Raw genomic sequence first — 23,485 nt, 5'->3', positions numbered from 1 at the left:
TTCGAGGAAATTGGACATGAGCGACTAATATTTCTTCCAAATATATTTCTGAACAAATTGACACCAAATATGACTAAAAACAATATCGCTGTACAAAAATATGACCATTTAAAAAAAAAAATTTGACCGACCAAAGTTACCCCGCTGACCGAAGTTACCCCTGAGGGAGAGGGCCTATAGGGCAATTAAGAGAAATTTGGGAAAAGTGGGGAAAATGAGGGGAATGGGGGAAATTAAGGGCAATTTTGGGGAAATTGAGGGAAATTCAGGTGAATTAATTGAAATTGTGGGCAATTAAGGGAAATTGAGGGGAATTGGGGAAAATTGAGGGGAATTAAGGGAAAATTGAAGAGAATTAAGGGAAATTGAGGTGAATTAAGGGAAATTGACAAGAATTAAGGGAAATTTGGGAAAATAGAGGGAAGTTAAGGGAAATTTGGGAAATTGAGGGGAAATTGGGAACATTGTGGGAAATTGGGAACATTGTGGGAAATTGAAGAGAATTAAGGGAAATTCAGGTGAATTAAGGGAAATTGACAAGAATTAAGGGAAATTAGGGGATTTAACACTTTTGATGTCAAGGCGCTTTTTTCCTGAAAATCGTGTGGACATCAAAAGTGTCACAGACGGGTTACAGGTCAAAATAGGGGTCAAACTTAAACCTGCTTCAAAGACACCATAACTGCAAAATTGAATTCCTTGTCCCGCAGCGACCAACGGTCCTTGTTTTATTATAGTATAGACCCCAGTCCCTACCAAGCACCACAAACCTAGCCTAAAAAAATCACACCCACGAAATACGATTATTTTGCAAAGGTAAAAGACCTAGCATGATACTTTTGAGTATATTTTTGCCGGGAATCAAAATATTACAATTGATCATTTACCGGGAAATAGCTTCAATTGTGAAACACAAACGTTTTTATGTGAACTTCAAGGTTGTATTAAATCCAGGTATCCTACAGTCTATCAGCCTTGAATGAATGAATGAAACGTAGTGAAACGCCTTTTCCTCATTATCCAGATTCTGATTGGTTGAGCAGAATCTGACAGTGGTCACACCATATCACACGCGAGTCATGAATCAGCTATCTAGCACAGAGATCCACGGCACAGCATGTTGACTGTGCCACTGTGTAACATGCAGCCGACGTAGAACTCTCGTTTCACAAAGTGTAATGCTGAATGCACATGAATCCAGTGGCTGTCGGATTGGTGGCATCATCGTATGATTTTGAGTTTTCCTTTTATTTTAATGAAAAACATGTTAAATTATTTCACGGACAAATGAAAACACTGTAAGTGATCTCAGACAGAGAGAAATGCGCATGTTCATGTTTACTAGACGTACGGTAGCTGTATACAAATAAACTACCGGTACACGATATTTATCACTTGTCGATCTGGACTAGAAGAGGTCATTATTGAAAGGCGAATTCATCTGTTGAAACACCGTTTTGCTGGAGTTATATGAGGACATAGTATCCAGATTTTGCAGACCTGTCAGCTTGTTGTTCCATTTCAGGTAAATATATATAAGATTTCAATTTAAAATACTGTAGTTCTGTCGTTATTATTGTTGATTAATTTTATATTATTTATATTACTAAAAAGGGACCGGCCGGCGTCGGATATGCCCGACCCGAAAATTGTATTAAAATTACCCTCGAGCTAGGGCAGGTGAAAGTAGGCCTATACCGGTATGTACTTCATGTTATATTCTTAGCTTATAAATATTAATAATGATATTCTTTGCACTTCATATTTAACATATTTGTTATCACTGCATTTCCCCGGTGGCGGTGGCTAGTGTAGGCCTATTTCCTGGACCTCTAATTTAATTAATTATTATGATATTGTCATTTATTTGTTGATATTCTAGGGGCTTCTTCGGAATGGTGGTCCCCAATAATTTTATATTATGTCCGTTACTAATGTCATTTTCATGATTTTGCATGAGACCTCCCTAGCCTCTAGCTCTCTTACCTAGCCACTATAGACAGTAGAGGTGATCTGGCAGTTGGGACGGGGTAAGGGGTACGGCCTAGTGAGTTTGTGCCAGTGGGTAGGCCTACGTGGTGGTGCTCCGGATTTTGGTGGCTTGGTTCTCTTTCTCTTCCTCCTTTTCCTTTTTTACTTTCATGAAATGAAACTCTCATATTAATGGAGGGGGGTTCAACAATTTTGTACGGGGATGTGCCGCGCAGATTTTGGGATGCTGACTTTCTTTAGGCCTATAGGCCTACGTATACTTTTTGATGTTTTTGCAACACAGCAGTATCCCGGGAGCAGTATTAGGCCTATATACCAATAGCTACCAATGTTTTACAAAAAGCACCCAAATTTGCCCTAATTGGGGGCGCTTTTAAGGGTAAGCCTACTTTTGCCCAAATGCACCCAGTCCCAATCATTGGTCTCCAGTGAAAACCCACCCATCATACAAAAATCGTTGAAAAGGTAAAACCGTGGCACATCCCCGAATACCTTCAACATGGAGACCCCCACCCGGAGGCCGATGGTCAATCATTCAAATAAGGTCAAAATAGCAGAGGACCGGACGTAATCAGACCATCCTCCTCCAAGTTTGAGGATAGTTGTCTGCAGTGGCGGCACTACGGGGGGGGGGGGTGGGGGCATTTCCTCCCCAATATTTTTCATGACCCAATAAAACCCCAAAATTACAAACACTTTTTGCGGCAATTTTGCGCAAAATTGGTTGATTTTGCCCCCTCCGAAATTCAAATTACCCCATGCCCCCTCCCCCCAAAAAAACCCATTCCTGGTGCCACCACTAGACTGTATGTAGGAAGCAAGGGTGGGTGGGTGGGTGGGGGACTGGGTCAGTGCCCCCCCCCCCCCTTTAAAAAAAGGAACACAATCATTTTGACAATGATTTTATCAAAGGTTTTGACACTTATAGTTCAACTCCACTGGGTAACCCCTCTCCGACTCACCCAGAATGGCCAATAGAGGGGATGACAATATTATTTACTAATGCAAGTTTTTGTCTTGTAGGACGCATAATTTGAAACATGATGGATGATATCGTTGTGAGTGGAATATCTGGTCGTATGCCAGAGTCAGATAACCTGGAGGAGTTTTGGGAGCATCTCATCAGTAAAGATAATCTTGTGACAGAAGATAACAGAAGATGGGAACCAGGTAGGTTGAATTCCAATAATCATAAGGATGAGTTCAATCAAGTCATGTCCAACCACCACCACACCCATGGTTCATCATAATTGTCATCATCTCCATTTATAATTTACTGCTGGTATTTTCATTGATGAAGTAGCTATATATCTACTGCTGATATTTGCATTGATTAAGTAGTTATATCTACTGCTGATATTTGTATTGATGAAGTAGCTATATCTACTGCTGATATTTGTATTGATGAAGTAGCTATATCTACTGCTGATATTTGTATTGATGAAGTAGCTCAGTATATCTACTGCTGAATGCTGATATTTGCATTGATGAAGTAAAGTAGCTATATCTACTGCTGATATTTGAATTGATGAAGTAGCTTTTATCTACTACTGATATTGGCATTGATGAAGTAGCTCAGTATATCTTCTGATGATATTTGCATTGATGAAGTAGCTAAATCTACTGCTGATATTTGCATTGATGAAGTAGCTTTCATCTACTGATATTGGCATTGATGAAGTAGCTATATCTACTGATATTTGCATTGATGAAGTAGCTATATCTACTGCTTATATTTGCATTGATGAAGTAGCTATATCTACTGCTGATATTTGCATTGATGAAGTAGCTATATCTACTGCTGATATTTGCATTGATGAAGTAGCTATATCTACTGCTGATATTTGCATTGATGAAGTAGCTATATCTACTGCTGATATTTGTATTGATGAAGTAGCTCAGTATATCTACTGCTGAATGCTGATATTTGCATTGATGAAGTAAAGTAGCTATATCTACTGCTGATATTTGCATTGATGAAGTAGCTCAGTATATCTTCTGATGATATTTGCATTGATGAAGTAGCTATATCTACTAATATTTGCATTGAGGAAGTAGCTTTATCTACTGCTGATATTTGCATTGATGAAGTAGCTATATCTACTACTGATATCGGCATTGATGAAGTAGCTATATATCTACTACTGATATCTACATTGATGAAGTAGCTATATCTACTACTGATATCGGCATTGATGAACTAACTATATCTACTTCTGATATCGGCATTGACGAAGTAGCTATATCTACTGATGATATTTGCATTGATAAAGTAGCTATATCTACTGCTGATATTTGCATTGATAAAGTAGCTATATCTAGGGACCACTGCTGATATTTGCACTGATGAAGTAGCTATATCTACTGCTGATATTGTTATTGATGAAGTAGCTAAATCTACTGCTGATATTTGCATTGATGAAGTAGCTATATCTACTGCTGATATTGGCATTGAGTTAGCTATATTACTACTGCTGATATTTTCATTGACGTAGTAGCTATATCTACTGCTGATATGTGCCCATCCACCACAAACTGGTCGACAATCAAAAACAGTAATTGGATTTCTATGTTGAATATACTAGGAATTTGACCTTTGATGAACTATAACTTAACTTCCAGATGTCCGATGAAGCTGGTTGAGGTGTGAAAGTGAATTCTTTCAAAATCTGCAATAAACAGAAAATGATCTAGAGCCGACTTTACTACCACTTCGTGGTGGATGTTCACATTGATGAAGTAGATTTATTTATTTATTTATTTATTTATTTATTTATTTATTAGCTATATCTACTGCTGATATTTGCATTGATGAAGTAGCTATATCTACTGCTGATATTTACATTGATGAAGTAGCTATATCTACTGCTGATATTTGCATTGATGAAGTAATATCTACTGCTGATATTGGCGTTGCTGAAGTAGCTATATCTACTGCTGATATTGGCGTTGATGAAGTAGCTATATCTACTGCTGATATTTGTATTGATGAAGTAGCTCAGTATATCTACTGCTGATATTTGCATTGATGAAGTAGCTATATCTACTGCTGATATTTGCATTAATGAAGTAGCTATATCTTCTGCTGATATTTGCATTGATGAAGTAGCTATATCTACTGCTGATGAAGTAATATCTACTGCTGATATTGGCATTGATGAAGTAGCTATATCTACTGCTGATATTTGTATTGATGAAGTAGCTCAGTATATCTACTGCTGATATTTGCATTAATGAAGTAGCTATATCTACTGCTGATATTTGCATTAATGAAGTAGCTATATCTACTGCTGATATTGTCATTGATGAAGTAGCTATATATCTACTGCTGATATTTGCACTGATGAAGTAGCTATATCTTCTGCTGATATTGTCATTGATGAAGTAGCTATATCTACTGCTGATATTGCCATTGATGAAGTAGCTATATCACTGCTGATATTTGCATTGATGAAGTAGGTATATCTACTGCTTATATTTGCACTGATGAAGCAGATACATCTACTGGTGATATTTGCATTGATGAAGCAGATATATCTACTGCTGATATTTGCATTGATGAAGTAGCTATATCTACTGCTGATATTTGCACTGATGAAGTAGCTATATCTACTGCTGATATTTTCATTGACGTAGTAGCTAGATCTACTGCTGATGAAGTAATATCTACTGCTGATATTGGCATTGATGAAGTAGCTATATCTACTACTGATATTGGCATTGATGAAGTAGCTATATCTACTGCTGATATTTGCATTGGTGAAGTAGCTATATATATCTACTGCTGATATTGGCATTGATGAAATAGCTATATCTTCTGCTGATATTTGCATTGATGAAGTAGCTATATAGCTACTGCTTATATTTGCATTGATGAAGCAGATATATCTACTGCTGATATTTGCATTGATGAAGCAGATATATCTACTGCTGATATTTGCATTAAGTAGCTATATCTACTGCTGATATTGGCATTGATGAAGTAGCTATATCTACTGCTGATATTTGCATTGATGAAGTAACTATATCTACTGCTGATATTTGCATTGATGAAGTAGCTATATCTACTGCTGATATTTGCACTGATGAAGTAGCTATATCTACTGCTGATATTGTCATTGATGAAGTAGCTATATCTACTGCTGATATTTGCATTGATGAAGTAGCTATATCTATTGCTGATATTTGCATTGATGAAGCAGATATATCTACTGCTGATATTTGCATTGATTAAGTAGCCATATCTACTGCTGATATTGGCATTGATGAAGTAGCTATATCTACTGCTGATATTTGCATTGGTGAAGTAGCTATATATATCTACTGCTGATATTGGCATTGATGAAATAGCTATATCTTCTGCTGATATTTGCATTGATGAAGTAGCTATATAGCTACTGCTTATATTTGCATTGATGAAGCAGATATATCTACTGCTGATATTTGCATTGATGAAGCAGATATATCTACTGCTGATATTTGCATTAAGTAGCTATATCTACTGCTGATATTAGCATTGATGAAGTAGCTATATCTACTGCTGATATTTGCATTGATGAAGTAGCTATATCTATTGCTGATATTTGCATTGATGAAGTAGCTATATCTACTGCTGATATTTGCATTGATGAAGTAGCTATATCTACTGCTGATATTTGCACTGATGAAGTAGCTATATCTACTGCTGATATTTTCATTGACGTAGTAGCTAGATCTACTGCTGATGAAGTAATATCTACTGCTGATATTGGCATTGATGAAGTAGCTATATCTACTACTGATATTGGCATTGATGAAGTAGCTATATCTACTGCTGATATTTGCATTGGTGAAGTAGCTATATATATCTACTGCTGATATTGGCATTGATGAAATAGCTATATCTTCTGCTGATATTTGCATTGAAGCAGATATATCTACTGCTGATATTTGCATTGATGAAGCAGATATATCTACTGCTGATATTTGCATTAAGTAGCTATATCTACTGCTGATATTGGCATTGATGAAGTAGCTATATCTACTGCTGATATTTGCATTGATGAAGTAGCTATATCTATTGCTGATATTTGCATTGATGAAGTAGCTATATCTACTGCTGATATTTGCATTGATGAAGTAGCTATATCTACTGCTGATATTTGCACTGATGAAGTAGCTATATCTACTGCTGATATTTTCATTGACGTAGTAGCTATATCTACTGCTGATATTTTCATTGACGTAGTAGCTAGATCTACTGCTGATGAAGTAATATCTACTGCTGATATTGGCATTGATGAAGTAGCTATATCTACTACTGATATTGGCATTGATGAAGTAGCTATATCTACTGCTGATATTTGCATTGGTGAAGTAGCTATATATATCTACTGCTGATATTGGCATTGATGAAATAGCTATATCTTCTGCTGATATTTGCATTGAAGCAGATATATCTACTGCTGATATTTGCATTGATGAAGCAGATATATCTACTGCTGATATTTGCATTAAGTAGCTATATCTACTGCTGATATTGGCATTGATGAAGTAGCTATATCTACTGCTGATATTTGCATTGATGAAGTAGCTATATCTATTGCTGATATTTGCATTGATGAAGTAGCTATATCTACTGCTGATATTTGCATTGATGAAGTAGCTATATCTACTGCTGATATTTGCACTGATGAAGTAGCTATATCTACTGCTGATATTTTCATTGACGTAGTAGCTAGATCTACTGCTGATGAAGTAATATCTACTGCTGATATTGGCATTGATGAAGTAGCTATATCTACTACTGATATTGGCATTGATGAAGTAGCTATATCTACTGCTTATATTTGCATTGATGAAGCAGATATATCTACTGCTGATATTTGCATTGATTAAGTAGCTATATCTACTCCTGATATTGGCATTGATGAAGTAGCTATATCTACTGCTGATATTTGCATTGATGAAGTAGCTATATCTACTGCTGATATTTGCATTGATGAAGTAGCTATATCTACTGCTGATATTTACATTGATGAAGTAGCTATATCTACTGCTGATACTTGCATTGATGAAGTAACTATATCTACTGCTGATATTTGCATTGATGAAGTAGCTATATCTACTGCTGATATTTGCACTGATGAAGTAGCTATATCTACTGCTGATATTGTCATTGATGAAGTAGCTATACCTACTGCTGATATTGTCATTGATGAAGTAGCTATATCACTGCTGATATTTGCATTGATGAAGTAGCTATATCTACTGCTGATATTTGCATTGATGAAGTAACTATATCTACTGCTGATATTTGCATTGATGAAGTAGCTATATCTACTGCTGATATTTGCACTGATGAAGTAGCTATATCTACTGCTGATATTGTCATTGATGAAGTAGCTATATTTACTGCTGATATTGGCATTGATGAAATAGCTATATCTTCTGCTGATATTTGCATTGATGAAGTAGCTATATAGCTACTGCTTATATTTGCATTGATGAAGCAGATATATCTACTGCTGATATTTGCATTGATGAAGCAGATATATCTACTGCTGATATTTGCATTAAGTAGCTATATCTACTGCTGATATTGGCATTGATGAAGTAGCTATATCTACTGCTGATATTTGCATTGATGAAGTAGCTATATCTATTGCTGATATTTGCATTGATAAAGTAGCTATATCTACTGCTGATATTTGCATTGATGAAGTAACTCATATCTACTGCTGATATTTGCACTGATGAAGTAGCTATATCTACTGCTTATATTTTCATTGACGTAGTAGCTATATCTACTGCTGATGAAGTAATATCTACTGCTGATATTGGCATTGATGAAGTAGCTATATCTACTACTGATATTGGCATTGATGAAGTAGCTATATCTACTGCTTATATTGGCATTGATGAAGCAGATATATCTACTGCTGATATTTGCATTGATTAAGTAGCTATATCTACTGCTGATATTTGCATTGATGAAGTAGCTATATCTACTGCTGATATTTGCATTGATGAAGTAGCTATATCTACTGCTGATATTTGCATTGATGAAGTAGCTATATCTACTGCTGATATTTACATTGATGAAGTAGCTATATCTACTGCTGATATTTGCATTGATGAAGTAACTATATCTACTGCTGATATTTGTATTGATGAAGTAGCTATATCTACTGCTGATATTTGCACTGATGAAGTAGCTGTATCTACTGCTGATATTGTCATTGATGAAGTAGCTATATCTACTGCTGATATTGTCATTGATGAAGTAGCTATATCACTGCTGATATTTGCATTGATGAAGTAGCTATATCTACTGCTGATATTTGCATTGATGAAGTAACTATATCTACTGCTGATATTTGCATTGATGAAGTAGCTATATCTACTGCTGATATTTGCACTGATGAAGTAGCTATATCTACTGCTGATATTGTCATTGATGAAGTAGCTATATCTACTGCTGATATTGGCATTGATGAAATAGCTATATCTTCTGCTGATATTTGCATTGATGAAGTAGCTATATAGCTACTGCTTATATTTGCATTGATGAAGCAGATATATCTACTGCTGATATTTGCATTGATGAAGCAGATATATCTACTGCTGATATTTGCATTAAGTAGCTATATCTACTGCTGATATTGGCATTGATGAAGTAGCTATATCTACTGCTGATATTTGCATTGATGAAGTAGCTATATCTATTGCTGATATTTGCATTGATAAAGTAGCTATATCTACTGCTGATATTTGCATTGATGAAGTAGCTATATCTACTGCTGATATTTGCACTGATGAAGTAGCTATATCTACTGCTGATATTTTCATTGACGTAGTAGCTAGATCTACTGCTGATGAAGTAATATCTACTGCTGATATTGGCATTGATGAAGTAGCTATATCTACTACTGATATTGGCATTGATGAAGTAGCTATATCTACTGCTTATATTTGCATTGATGAAGCAGATATATCTACTGCTGATATTTGCATTGATTAAGTAGCTATATCTACTCCTGATATTGGCATTGATGAAGTAGCTATATCTACTGCTGATATTTGCATTGATGAAGTAGCTATATCTACTGCTGATATTTGCATTGATGAAGTAGCTATATCTACTGCTGATATTTACATTGATGAAGTAGCTATATCTACTGCTGATACTTGCATTGATGAAGTAACTATATCTACTGCTGATATTTGCATTGATGAAGTAGCTATATCTACTGCTGATATTTGCACTGATGAAGTAGCTATATCTACTGCTGATATTGTCATTGATGAAGTAGCTATACCTACTGCTGATATTGTCATTGATGAAGTAGCTATATCACTGCTGATATTTGCATTGATGAAGTAGCTATATCTACTGCTGATATTTGCATTGATGAAGTAACTATATCTACTGCTGATATTTGCATTGATGAAGTAGCTATATCTACTGCTGATATTTGCACTGATGAAGTAGCTATATCTACTGCTGATATTGTCATTGATGAAGTAGCTATATTTACTGCTGATATTGGCATTGATGAAATAGCTATATCTTCTGCTGATATTTGCATTGATGAAGTAGCTATATAGCTACTGCTTATATTTGCATTGATGAAGCAGATATATCTACTGCTGATATTTGCATTGATGAAGCAGATATATCTACTGCTGATATTTGCATTAAGTAGCTATATCTACTGCTGATATTGGCATTGATGAAGTAGCTATATCTACTGCTGATATTTGCATTGATGAAGTAGCTATATCTATTGCTGATATTTGCATTGATAAAGTAGCTATATCTACTGCTGATATTTGCATTGATGAAGTAACTCATATCTACTGCTGATATTTGCACTGATGAAGTAGCTATATCTACTGCTTATATTTTCATTGACGTAGTAGCTATATCTACTGCTGATGAAGTAATATCTACTGCTGATATTGGCATTGATGAAGTAGCTATATCTACTACTGATATTGGCATTGATGAAGTAGCTATATCTACTGCTTATATTGGCATTGATGAAGCAGATATATCTACTGCTGATATTTGCATTGATTAAGTAGCTATATCTACTGCTGATATTTGCATTGATGAAGTAGCTATATCTACTGCTGATATTTGCATTGATGAAGTAGCTATATCTACTGCTGATATTTGCATTGATGAAGTAGCTATATCTACTGCTGATATTTACATTGATGAAGTAGCTATATCTACTGCTGATATTTGCATTGATGAAGTAACTATATCTACTGCTGATATTTGTATTGATGAAGTAGCTATATCTACTGCTGATATTTGCACTGATGAAGTAGCTGTATCTACTGCTGATATTGTCATTGATGAAGTAGCTATATCTACTGCTGATATTGTCATTGATGAAGTAGCTATATCACTGCTGATATTTGCATTGATGAAGTAGCTATATCTACTGCTGATATTTGCATTGATGAAGTAACTATATCTACTGCTGATATTTGCATTGATGAAGTAGCTATATCTACTGCTGATATTTGCACTGATGAAGTAGCTATATCTACTGCTGATATTGTCATTGATGAAGTAGCTATATCTACTGCTGATATTGGCATTGATGAAATAGCTATATCTTCTGCTGATATTTGCATTGATGAAGTAGCTATATAGCTACTGCTTATATTTGCATTGATGAAGCAGATATATCTACTGCTGATATTTGCATTGATGAAGCAGATATATCTACTGCTGATATTTGCATTAAGTAGCTATATCTACTGCTGATATTGGCATTGATGAAGTAGCTATATCTACTGCTGATATTTGCATTGATGAAGTAGCTATATCTATTGCTGATATTTGCATTGATAAAGTAGCTATATCTACTGCTGATATTTGCATTGATGAAGTAACTCATATCTACTGCTGATATTTGCATTGATGAAGTAGCTATATCTACTGCTGATATTTGCACTGATGAAGTAGCTATATCTACTGCTTATATTTTCATTGACGTAGTAGCTATATCTACTGCTGATGAAGTAATATCTACTGCTGATATTGGCATTGATGAAGTAGCTATATCTACTACTGATATTGGCATTGATGAAGTAGCTATATCTACTGCTTATATTTGCATTGATGAAGCAGATATATCTACTGCTGATATTTGCATTGATTAAGTAGCTATATCTACTGCTGATATTGGCATTGATGAAGTAGCTATATCTACTGCTGATATTTGCATTGCCGGATGAAGTAGCTATATCTACTGCTGATATTTGCATTGATGAAGTAGCTATATCTACTGCTGATATTTACATTGATGAAGTAGCTATATCTACTGCTGATATTTGCATTGATGAAGTAACTATATCTACTGCTGATATTTGCATCGATGAAGTAGCTATATCTACTGCTGATATTTGCACTGATGAAGTAGCTATATCTACTGCTGATATTGTCATTGATGAAGTAGCTATATCTACTGCTGATATTGTCATTGATGAAGTAGCTATATCACTGCTGATATTTGCATTGATGAAGTAGCTATATCTACTGCTGATATTTGCATTGATGAAGTAACTATATCTACTGCTGATATTTGCATTGATGAAGTAGCTATATCTACTGCTGATATTTGCACTGATGAAGTAGCTATATCTACTGCTGATATTGTCATTGATGAAGTAGCTATATCTACTGATGATATTTGCATTGATGAAGTAGCTATATCTACTGCTGATATTGGCATTGATATAGTAGCTATATAACTACTGCTGATATTTTCATTGCTAGTAGCTATATCTACTGCCGATGAAGTAGTAATATCTACTGCTGATATTGGCATTGATGAAGTAGCTATTTCTACTGCAGATATATTCATTGATGAAGTAGCTATATCTACTGCTGATATTGGCATTGATGAAGTAGCTATTTCTACTGCAGATATTTTGAAGTACCTATATCTACTGCTGATATTTGCATTAATGGAGTAGCTTTATCTAATACTAATATTGGTGTTGATGAAGTAGCTATTTCTACTGCTGATATTTGCATTGATGAAGTAGCTATATCTACTGCTGATATTTGTAATGATGAATTAGCTATATCTACTGCTGATATTTGTACTGATGAAGTAGCTATATCTACTGCTGATATTTGCATTGATGAAGCAGCTATATCTACTGCTGATATTTGCATTGATTAAGTAGCTATATCTACTGCTGATATTTGCATTGATGAAGTAGCTATATTTATTGCTGATATGTTGCATTGTTGAAGTAACTTATCTACTGCTGATATTTTCGTTGAAGTAATGAAAATATCAGCATTAGATATAGCTACTTCAAATTGTAATCTTAATTTGGTTAGTCTACATGAATTAGTTTGTTTTAACAAATTAGCTCAATTCTGCTGATATTATAGTACCAACTTACCAAGCTGATATTCATGCTGATAACTGCAAATTGGAATGTTTTTGGCTGAAATGATAATTTAGAACTGCAAATTGATCAATGGGACATAAAAAGATAAATTTGATCATTAGAATGGTACATTGTTTCTAATGTTTTTATTCATGTACCTACACAATGCATAATACTGACAGCTTGCATTAAAATTAGATTGTTGATAATATTGAATAATAAAGTGATAGTGCTATTGTATTGAAGTGAAGAAATCTAAGAGCAGGGGTCTGGTGGTTCATCTCCATGTACTTTTCTCCACCCACCAGACCCAAGTACAGGGAATAAAAAAACAAAATTGTTGAAAAAAAAGTTAATACTTTTTTGATATCAAACTATGCAAATCAGTCTTTCTGTAATATTATTAGTAAATTTATTACTTGCTATTTCAATCAATTATGCACCTTTGTATCAGGTAATAAATACTAAAAAATAATTTCAAGACCATTGTCTCTAAAGCAATCATTTAGCATCATTATCATAAGTGGTGAATAGTTTAAAAGAAAATGAAAAGTGAATTTGAGCTTTGTAAAAACTGTTTTATTGACAGGCCTCTTTGGTTTACCACGTGGAAATGGCAAAATGAAAGACTTATCTCGATTTGACGCTACCTTCTTTGGTGTTCATGCTAAACAAGCTAACACAATGGATCCTCAGCTACGTATGCTTCTTGAGGTGTCCTATGAGGCTATCCTTGATGCTGGTGAGTAAGCATAATATTTGAGGGATATGAGGAGGGAGAACTAACTACTGGATAAAAGCAATTATTTGGCATGAACCTTTCTTTGGGTACCGTAGTACATAAAAAAATTTCAACATGCTCCAATATATCCAAACTATAATTGTCTCAAATTGTCTATCCCAACACAGGGATTAATTAAAACTTGTATGGTTTGCCAAATACGATGCTGGCTTTCAGTTAGGAGAGAGTTCAAAGGTCAACCACTTACATTAGCCTATTGGCCCTATACCCCATAGCTTTAAACTAGACTCCATGGCTACAGCAAGCAAAGACAAGTGGGTAAAAAAAAAACATTACACCCAGTGGCACATAGTGGAGAATTTCCATAAATTAAATAATGTTGAGTAACACTCCAATTCTTGTTGATCTCTGCCCATTTCAGGTGTGGATCCCCAATCTCTACGAGGTACCAATACTGGGGTATACATAGGATGCAGTGGCTCAGAAGCAACTCAAGCATTTGGTAATGATCCAGAGACTCTTGTTGGTTACAGTATCACTGGCACCAATAGAACCATGCTTGCAAACAGAGTATCATACATCCTGGATCTGAAAGGCAAGTAAATTCATTTACATTTCATCATGTGGGGATGATATTAGTGGTATACTATTTTATGCATTCAAACTTGCCACTCATCAATGTACCCAAGGGTTAAACACTATATAATAAAAAAAAAAAGTATTGTAAATAATGACTTCATGGACTTCCAAAACTCTGCTGTTTTCCCACTGTGTAAATGTAAAGATGTAATGTCATCAAGATCTAAGGTCAATTGGTACAAAGTCAAGAAATTTCAATGTTAAAAATCATTTCGGGAACAGGTCAGCTAGAAGATTTTACATTTCCGTTCCTAAAAATATATGTATATGCCACTGATCATACCAGGCCAAAATGATGAAGACCGATGAATGTTTTACCCTTACAGTAATACTTGATAGGACTATAAATCCAAAATAATGAACTAATGTGATTTGATTTGAATGAAACATAACTGTTATAATTTCCAGGTCCTAGCTATGCAGTTGATACAGCATGTTCTTCAAGCTTCTTGGCTCTCCATCTAGCCATGCAAGACATACGACAAGGACGTTGCGATGCTGCCATCGTTGGAGGTGTCAGCATGTTACTCAAGCCACAGACATCACTTCAATTCCTTAGACTTGGAGTGCTATCTCCAGATGGACTGTCAAAGTCATTTGATAGTTCAGGTAAGTTTGGAGTCCATTGTAAGGTATTATCTGGAGCAGGGTCAAACACCAGTCAAAAGTGCACATATCAATGTTCAAAATTAATGCTCTAAAATTCATTCTCGGGAAAAATCATAGATGTGCTAATAAACAACAATTCTAGCAATTGAGTTGACAAACATGAATGCAGTCTAAAACATCCAAAATATGATATTCATTGCGAGGGTAGGATATTTTTACATACATACATGTACTTTTATCATTGCACAATTGACAGACATCAAAAACCATGGATAGCACACTATCTGCACTGGGACAGAAATATGCACAGGAGTTATTTGCATAATTTTATGTTATATGACATATGGATGAGCAATTATGATCACCTGATCATTTGGCATTATATCAGATTCAAATATTCAATCTCAATCAATGTCTTTTGATCATTCCCTAGCTATTATTGAAAATCAAAATTTCACTTATCAATCTTTTAATTTAAAGAGCTCTGGGAAGCTCCACATCAATAAACTGGACAACATATTCAATGTCTACAATGAATGGCAAGTTATTTAATGCATCAGCGATACTATTAATTAGCATATTTAACATTTCACTTTACAGGTAATGGCTACTGTAGATCTGAGGCTATTGTAGCTGTCCTCATCACCAAGAAATCGCTGTGTAAGAGAGCTTATTGTGATCTTGTCAATTCTGGAACAAACACAGATGGATTCAAGGAACAAGGTAAGACTAAGGTTGTAATCAGGTCAGTCATTTGGCATAATTGTTAGCACAAGTCAAGTCACAAGATCAATGAGGGGTTGAGTTGCTGAACATCACTCAAGTCAGTCCATTTAATTTAGAGATCTTTGGGTGAGACTAGGCCAAGATGGAGCTAAATCATGGTACTTTGGGGTGAATGTGTTAAGAGGTCCTTAAATTTGAGTCTTTGTATGAAAAAAATGCAAAATTCACAATATTTGACATCTTCTTGGAAGTGTTTATAAAACATTACAGTTAAATAATTAGGTTGGATGGGAACTTTCAACTAGTCAGTTAACATTTTTTGAGAATGGTTTGATTCATCCAGTGCCCCTAGCTATTTTAAGGATACAATTTATTATCCCCTTTATATATTTATTTTGCTCAATACCCTTTGTTTTCAATCATCTTCTCATTACCCACTTCCTTTGAGGCACATTTACCCCATGTTTAATCATTTATACCGTACAGTTTTTCTCATTGTGATATTAATATTCATTTATTTCCATTCCTAACTTGCAGGTGTTACTTTCCCATCTGGACCAACACAAACCAAACTGGTCCATAAACTTTTCACAGAAGCAGGCATCAAACCAAACGAAGTGGAATACTTTGAAGCTCATGGCACCGGGACCAAAGTTGGCGACCCTGAAGAAGTAAACGGTATTGCCAGTATGTTCTGTCTAGATCGCACTCCAGATGATCCGCTCTTGATAGGGTCTGTCAAATCCAACATGGGCCATTCTGAAGCATCTTCAGGACTTGCTGCTCTTGCCAAAGTCATTCTTATGGTCAACAAAGGCGTGATCCCACCAAACCTTCACTTCAAGACACCCAATCCTGATATTACAGCTCTTGTGGATGGGAGAATGAAAGTGGTGACAGAACCTACACAATATCGTGGTGGATACATTGGCGTCAACTCTTTTGGATTTGGTGGTTCAAATGTCCATGTCATTGTCAGACCAAGCAAGCTACCAGTAGCCCACTCTGAAGGGTCTAAAATTCCAAGATTGATGACTTCTGCAGGACGCACTGAAGATGCTGTGGTGAAGCAGTTGGAGACGGCAGACCTTCACAAGTCTGATCAGGAGCTACTGATGTTGATGGATGGTATAGCTAATGCCTCTTCACAGAATATGCTGTTCAGAGGGTATTCCATCTTAGCTGAGGAGGATGCCAGAGTGGAAGAAGTAGTCAAGGTGTCTACAGGAGAAAAGAGACCACTATGGTAAGATTTAAAACATAGAAAATGGAATATGTCTCTAGTTTCAGATTTGTCTAATGATGAGATATGATTGTGTGATTCTTGTTTGAATTTAGATCTTAAATCTGTATTATTGTTTGCTCTCAGGTATGTGTTCTCTGGTATGGGATCTCAGTGGCCAGGCATGGGTCGTGACCTTATGGCTGTAGATATATTCCATGACTCTATTGAGAGGTCACACAAGGTCATCAAGGCTGTTGACCCCAGTGTTGATGTTTACCGATTGTTGACCAATGGTCTGTTGGCTGAGTCCAGTACAACAATCAACAACTTTGTTGGAATTGCCAGCATTCAGGTATGTTGAACTTGACAATATGCTTACTTTTGGTTTTAAACAGATAAATGTAAGCCTATAGGTTGGTCTTGCCCAAGTGTCCCAATTCTTCAATGAAATGAAAACCTGAAACAAAGTTGCAGAGTTTTAAGTTCCTTAATTTGTGCATGAAAAGTCTTGGCTTAGAATCTTCCACAGAATTCTCCCTTTCCATCCCTGTGGTTACTTCAAATTCATTTAAACAAAGGTGGAAACAATCTTGGTGACATTGAACTAAAATGCTGTTAATGTCATTATTTTGAAACTTCAGGTTGCTTTGGTAGATTGTCTCAAAGCCATGGGCCTGGAACCTGATGGAATCGTTGGACATTCTGTTGGTGAGCTAGGCTGCGCATATGCCGATGGCAGCTTGACAGCCCAAGAAACGGTACTAGCAGCATACTGGAGAGGGCGCTGTGTACGAGATGCCAAATTGGCAGCAGGTGCCATGGCAGCTGTAGGTAAGAATAAGAATTTGATTAATTTCAGGGATTAACCTATATATATTTGATTCATAACATGAATGACCATCCTTCCCAGAATGAAAGCCACACTGATGATCACACTAGTAATGGTGGTGTATATAATTACATGTATGTAGGTTAGACAAACGTTAACAGTGATATGTGATCATACATAACATTATACTTGTTAAATTGTATATTTAGGTACATTGCTTGATCTACTTCAAAGTTACAGAGGATGTTCAATAAAATTCTCACAAAGTCGATCTATTTGAAAATTAGTGGTGTAAAATTTGCTTTTTATGCATTTTCACTTGTAGTGAACATGGCTATTTTTCAGAACTTGAATGCAGGCTTATTATGTACTTTATCTTGTGCCTGCAGGTCTGACTTGGGAAGAAGCCAAGCAACGCGTTGCCCCAAAGGTACAATACCAGCTTGTCACAACACTGAAGACACAGTGACCATCTCAGGAGAGCTTGAACCCATCACAAAGTTTGTTGAGCAGTTGAAGATGGAAGGAATCTTTGCCAAGATGGTGGACAGTTCTGGTGTGGCATTTCATTCACCTTTTATGTCTGGAATTGCACCAGAACTAAGAGCAGCACTAGATAAGGTAGATAGAGGGGTTTGTAATTAAGTTTCAAAAACAAAATTATGCAAGACTATATGTGATGCGATCAAGCAAAATCAGTCGGAACTCGCAAATATCGATTTTGAGATATAGCCAAACAAAGGTAATGTTTCCTTTTCTTTCCTATTGTTTTGGAAACTCTTTAATTGCTCATATCTTTGGAACTTGTTGTTAAAATTCAATGGGGTTTTCTGGGGCAAAATGCAGCTTTGTAAATGTCTCTTACTATCTTGTAAGAAAATTAAAATTTAATATTTCCGAGTTCCGACTGATTTTGCTTGATCGCATCACATATACACCTATCCGACTTCGCCATTACTGCGGTGTCCCCGATGTAAAACTGCGGTGTCCCGAGGTCGGGGGTTCCATCCATTATTTATTGTGTGCTATACAGAATTGTACCCGGAATTGTACACAACAGTGATATTCAATACACAATCATGAGTATTGAATTACTTAATTAAATCTCCCGCTCTGGTACATCTGTGTTGCCGTCAATAGAGGGCCAAATACAGTAAACGCTTCTCGGATTGGTGTATATAGCATTTTAGTTTGTAATGTTATTTATTTGTTATTCAGTCAACTTGTTCAGGTGTACAAAGCACAGGGGACATGTCCCCCTCATTTGAGTTTTGCATCTTTCCATTTTCACCAATCATACCAAAATCATTCTACTATTTTAGCAAATATTGCCAAATTTTAAACAAACTTGCAGGGGTCAGTGTATATATAGCCTGGCTATATGGGAGGGGGGGGCATGAAACAAAACAATTTGTCCTGGTGTGATCAAAGATTTCACCTCATAATTTCCAAGTGAACAATGGTGAAGTGGTTACATAATTCCCTGGTAACTGGATCACGCACCTTTTGGAATTGGTAGTACATGCCACAGACTTTGTGTTGCGATCATTTTGATTGAGGTGCAGAATTCAAAAGCGTGATCAAGTTGACATAGTGATAATCAGATTACACGTAATACTTAGCTGGCAAATAATGACCCATTTACCATGATTCTCAAGCCTTGCTGAGATACAGCCTTTGAAGGTTTAGGTATACAATTCATGTTTTCTTCTTTTTTTTAAATCGCACAGATTATCACAGCTAAGCCACGTTCATCAAGATGGATCAGCACATCAATCCCAGAATCCAACTGGGGTAGCAAATTGGCTCAATTCTCAAGTGCAGCATACCATGTGAATAACCTGGTCTGCCCTGTGTTATTCAAAGAAGGTCTAGACAAGATACCAAGCAATGCCGTCACCATAGAGATAGGCCCTCATTGCCTTCTTCAGGCTATCTTGAAGAGATCGCTCAACAGCAACTGTGATTTCATCAGTCTCATGAATCGCAAACAGTCCGACAATGTCAAATACTTCCTCACCAACATCGGGAAGCTGTACCTGAGTGGTGTCACAGTACAAGTTTCAAAGTTGTATCCTGCTGTGACATTCCCTGTGTCAAGACATACGCCCTCTATTGCACCATTAATTTGTTGGGATCACTCACAGCAATGGGATGTGCCAACAGCACAGTCTTTCCTCAGCATGGGAAGTGGAACAGCAACTGTAACTTCATATACGATTGGTTAGTTTATTGATTTGTTTCCTTGGGGAGGGGAAACTCAAGAAATATACTGTGTACATAAATGACCAAAAATGTTTCATTCATAGATTGACTTTTATGAAATTTTCTGATCATTTTAACCTGTAATTTTTCAAATATTTGTAATTTGAGTAAAAAAAGGCTACATGTTGCTTAGCTTTGAGTCAAAATGCTGTCTACAAGGGGAAGGAGGTATTTTAGATGGTAGGATGAAACCCGGGGATGAAACAGGGTGTCATGGGGGTGAAACCATTTTTGGTCATAGACCTTTTGTGTGTTTTCCCAAATTTTAAAAGGAATTTAATGCAGTTTTCATATGTTTTGTAAGTCAGCTGCAGCACATAATGATTGCTCAAAACATTCTTTCTTAAAAATGAAGTGAGAAAATTTACAGAAAGTGAAAAAAATTTATAGTAGGGCAATTTGTCATTTCAATGTTAAATAATTCCTGTCAATCATGCCACTGTTTTTCCATGTAATATTTCCTCACAGGGAGGATGGCAATTTATTTGTCGCATTTACGGCTCTAGCTATTATGGGCTATTTGCGGGGAGGAGATAAGTTTAAGTGACCCCTTATGGGTTCTAATTTATACCAGCCTAATCATGAAGCGCCCATGGCCGGGTGGTTAAGGCACAGGTCTCGTAAACCTGAGGTCCTGGGTTTGATTCCCAGGCAGGATCACTACTTGTCTCCTTTATTATTTGCGATGGCGAACCTGGTTAAAAATTATATCTATTTAAAGAATTGTGATGTAGAAATGTATGTTTTCTAGCAATACCTATAAATCAGTTATCATGTTGGTTATATTCCATACAGACCCCTCGCCAGACTCTCCAGATCACTATGTGTTAGGGCACTGCATCGATGGTCGTGTTCTCTACCCAGCTACTGGTTACCTGTGTCTAGCATGGCGTACTCTAGCACGTATGCATAACACTTCACTGGATAAACTACCAGTGGAATTCAAAGATGTCACTTTACACCAAGCTACCATCATGCCTAAAGAAGGTAAAGATTAACAATTTGGTTATAGCTTTCAAAAGATAACATGACTTTGGAGCAAGAGTATAGTATAACATGTGTCCTAGTTAATTTAACAGGGTTTTTTCTGGATAGGCTGGATGCATAGGCCTATATCAACTATCTGTATGCTTTCCATGAGGCAATGGAGTAAAATCAAATTTTGTGATTTTCTCAAAAACTGCTCATTTTTGCAGGAATTTGTCATAATTGTTGGATTCCTTGCATAATGTTCTTTCTGAAAATGTATACTTTTTAGCCAACAAAAAGCAATATTTAAATTATTGCCTAAAGAAAGGCATACAGATTATAGAACCAACTTCTCTTCAACCAGTGGAAACTAATAGCACCACTAATTTTCTTCAAACTGAACTGAATGTCAGCCTATGAAATGATTTTTTGAACACAAACAAAAACCAATAGGTAATCTGTTATACAAGTTTATAATCTCTGTGTATAGTTAAAGTGCAGTGTATTAATGTTATATCACCAATTTTGTAACTCTTTCAGGCCCAGTGACTCTTGAGGTAAGACTAGCACCTGCTTCTAACACCTTTGAGATTGCAAATGGAGACCAACTTGCTGTAACTGGCAAAATATTCATACCAGAGGAGCCATTGACCCTTGAAGAACAAACCAATCACAGATCAGAGAATGGAGATGAGGGAGGTGTTGTGCTGAACACTAAGGATGCATACAAGGAACTGAGACTGAGAGGATATGAATATGGTGGAGTCTTTCAAGGAATTGTCCAGGCTAAAAATGATGGTAAGAATTTCCCCTAATGAGTGTAATATGGTTAAACACATCTCATATTTGGTTAAGTCTGTAGCTTCTACTGCACTGGAGCCTCATCTATGGGCATCCAGGATAAACGGGTCCTATAAAATTTCTGATGCAACTAAACTGTGTTGTCCATTTGGAAATGCACCTAGGAATTTAACAGTTCCATTAAAGATAAGTCTAAACTTTCCTATACACAGATAATCTTTGTATATACAATTTAGTTTTTACTGTAGTTTTTGAGAAAGAATATGAATGGCTCTCTGATTCTTCTTCTTCTTCTGATTCTTCTTCTTCATAAGTGCCTCACATATTTTTGAAGTACAGTCAACAGTACCGGGATGATCCCCTGCTCTTTTCGAATAGCCTGTGACGTTCTTTTAACGTGCACACTACATTAATGTGAGAAAATATGCATGTACACGGACCGACAGCTTAAAGTGTCCTCCGAAGCACTAAGCAAGTAGAGTGAAGTGCCTTGCTCAAGGACACAAAGAGCCAGCCGAGCTCAGGCGGACCTGGGATTCAACCCTTGACCCTTGGATTCACAGTCCAACGCCTTAACCGCTAGGCCACGCTCCCCTCACATTATTGATTATTGTAACTTCATGAGTAACACCTATGACACTTATTTTGCATCCCATTTAGGTAGTGAAGGTGTGTTATCATGGCAAGGTAACTGGGTGAGTTTCCTAGACACCATGCTACAGATATCCATCTTACAGAAACCAGGCAGAGCTCTTCAACTCCCAACAAGGATCAGACGTATTGCTATCAACCCAACTATACATCCTGTATTAGATGAAGAAAATACTGACAAAGGTAATTAATATTATGGTAAACATGTTAGTGATGACTGAGTGATGTTACTCCTCTTTTACATGTTTTGGAAATATGTATTTCTACAGCAATTGCAATGTTTGTCATTTTGGGTCACAGGTTGTGACAAATGCAATGCTGAATATGCTGTGACTATTGAATTTATTGTTGAATACTCGCCCAATTTTATCATTTTTCACAGTCTATTTGTGTTTGATTAATGTTCCAGGATCCAGGCTAAATCAAATTGTTGCAGTGATATAATTTTGAACATTTTTTTAAGTGGCCACATCAAAACAAACTGTTTAATTAAAATGAACATATAGCTGTTGGCATGTTTTTATATTAATTTTGCATTTTCATCTTCCTTTGATCAATTTGAAAAACAAAACAAAACAAAATTCTACATATTGTAAGTATTTGATGATTTTTGGCACTGGGCAAGACA

General features: G+C 36.1%; 1 protein-coding gene across 1 annotated transcript in view; it reads left to right on the top strand.

The window, feature by feature from the left end:
• Positions 1-586: 586 nt before the first annotated feature.
• LOC140149929 (fatty acid synthase-like) overlaps positions 587-23,485 on the top strand; it is a 48,846-nt gene continuing 25,947 nt past the window's right edge. Inside the window, 15 exon segments of the mRNA XM_072171946.1 lie at positions 587-1,525; positions 3,016-3,162; positions 13,991-14,143; positions 14,565-14,738; positions 15,191-15,391; positions 15,992-16,114; positions 16,655-17,363; positions 17,487-17,694; positions 17,984-18,173; positions 18,561-18,592; positions 18,595-18,792; positions 19,902-20,394; positions 21,232-21,423; positions 21,946-22,203; positions 22,867-23,040. Of these exon segments, the coding sequence (XP_072028047.1) occupies positions 3,036-3,162; positions 13,991-14,143; positions 14,565-14,738; positions 15,191-15,391; positions 15,992-16,114; positions 16,655-17,363; positions 17,487-17,694; positions 17,984-18,173; positions 18,561-18,592; positions 18,595-18,792; positions 19,902-20,394; positions 21,232-21,423; positions 21,946-22,203; positions 22,867-23,040 (3,232 nt within the window). The 5' untranslated portion in view covers positions 587-1,525; positions 3,016-3,035.

The sequence above is a fragment of the Amphiura filiformis genome, chromosome 1 (assembly GCF_039555335.1).
Source record: "Amphiura filiformis chromosome 1, Afil_fr2py, whole genome shotgun sequence".
Classification (NCBI taxonomy): domain Eukaryota; kingdom Metazoa; phylum Echinodermata; class Ophiuroidea; order Amphilepidida; family Amphiuridae; genus Amphiura; species Amphiura filiformis.
Note: the sequence above shows the minus strand (reverse complement) of the source record. Positions and strands in the feature narration are given on the sequence as shown.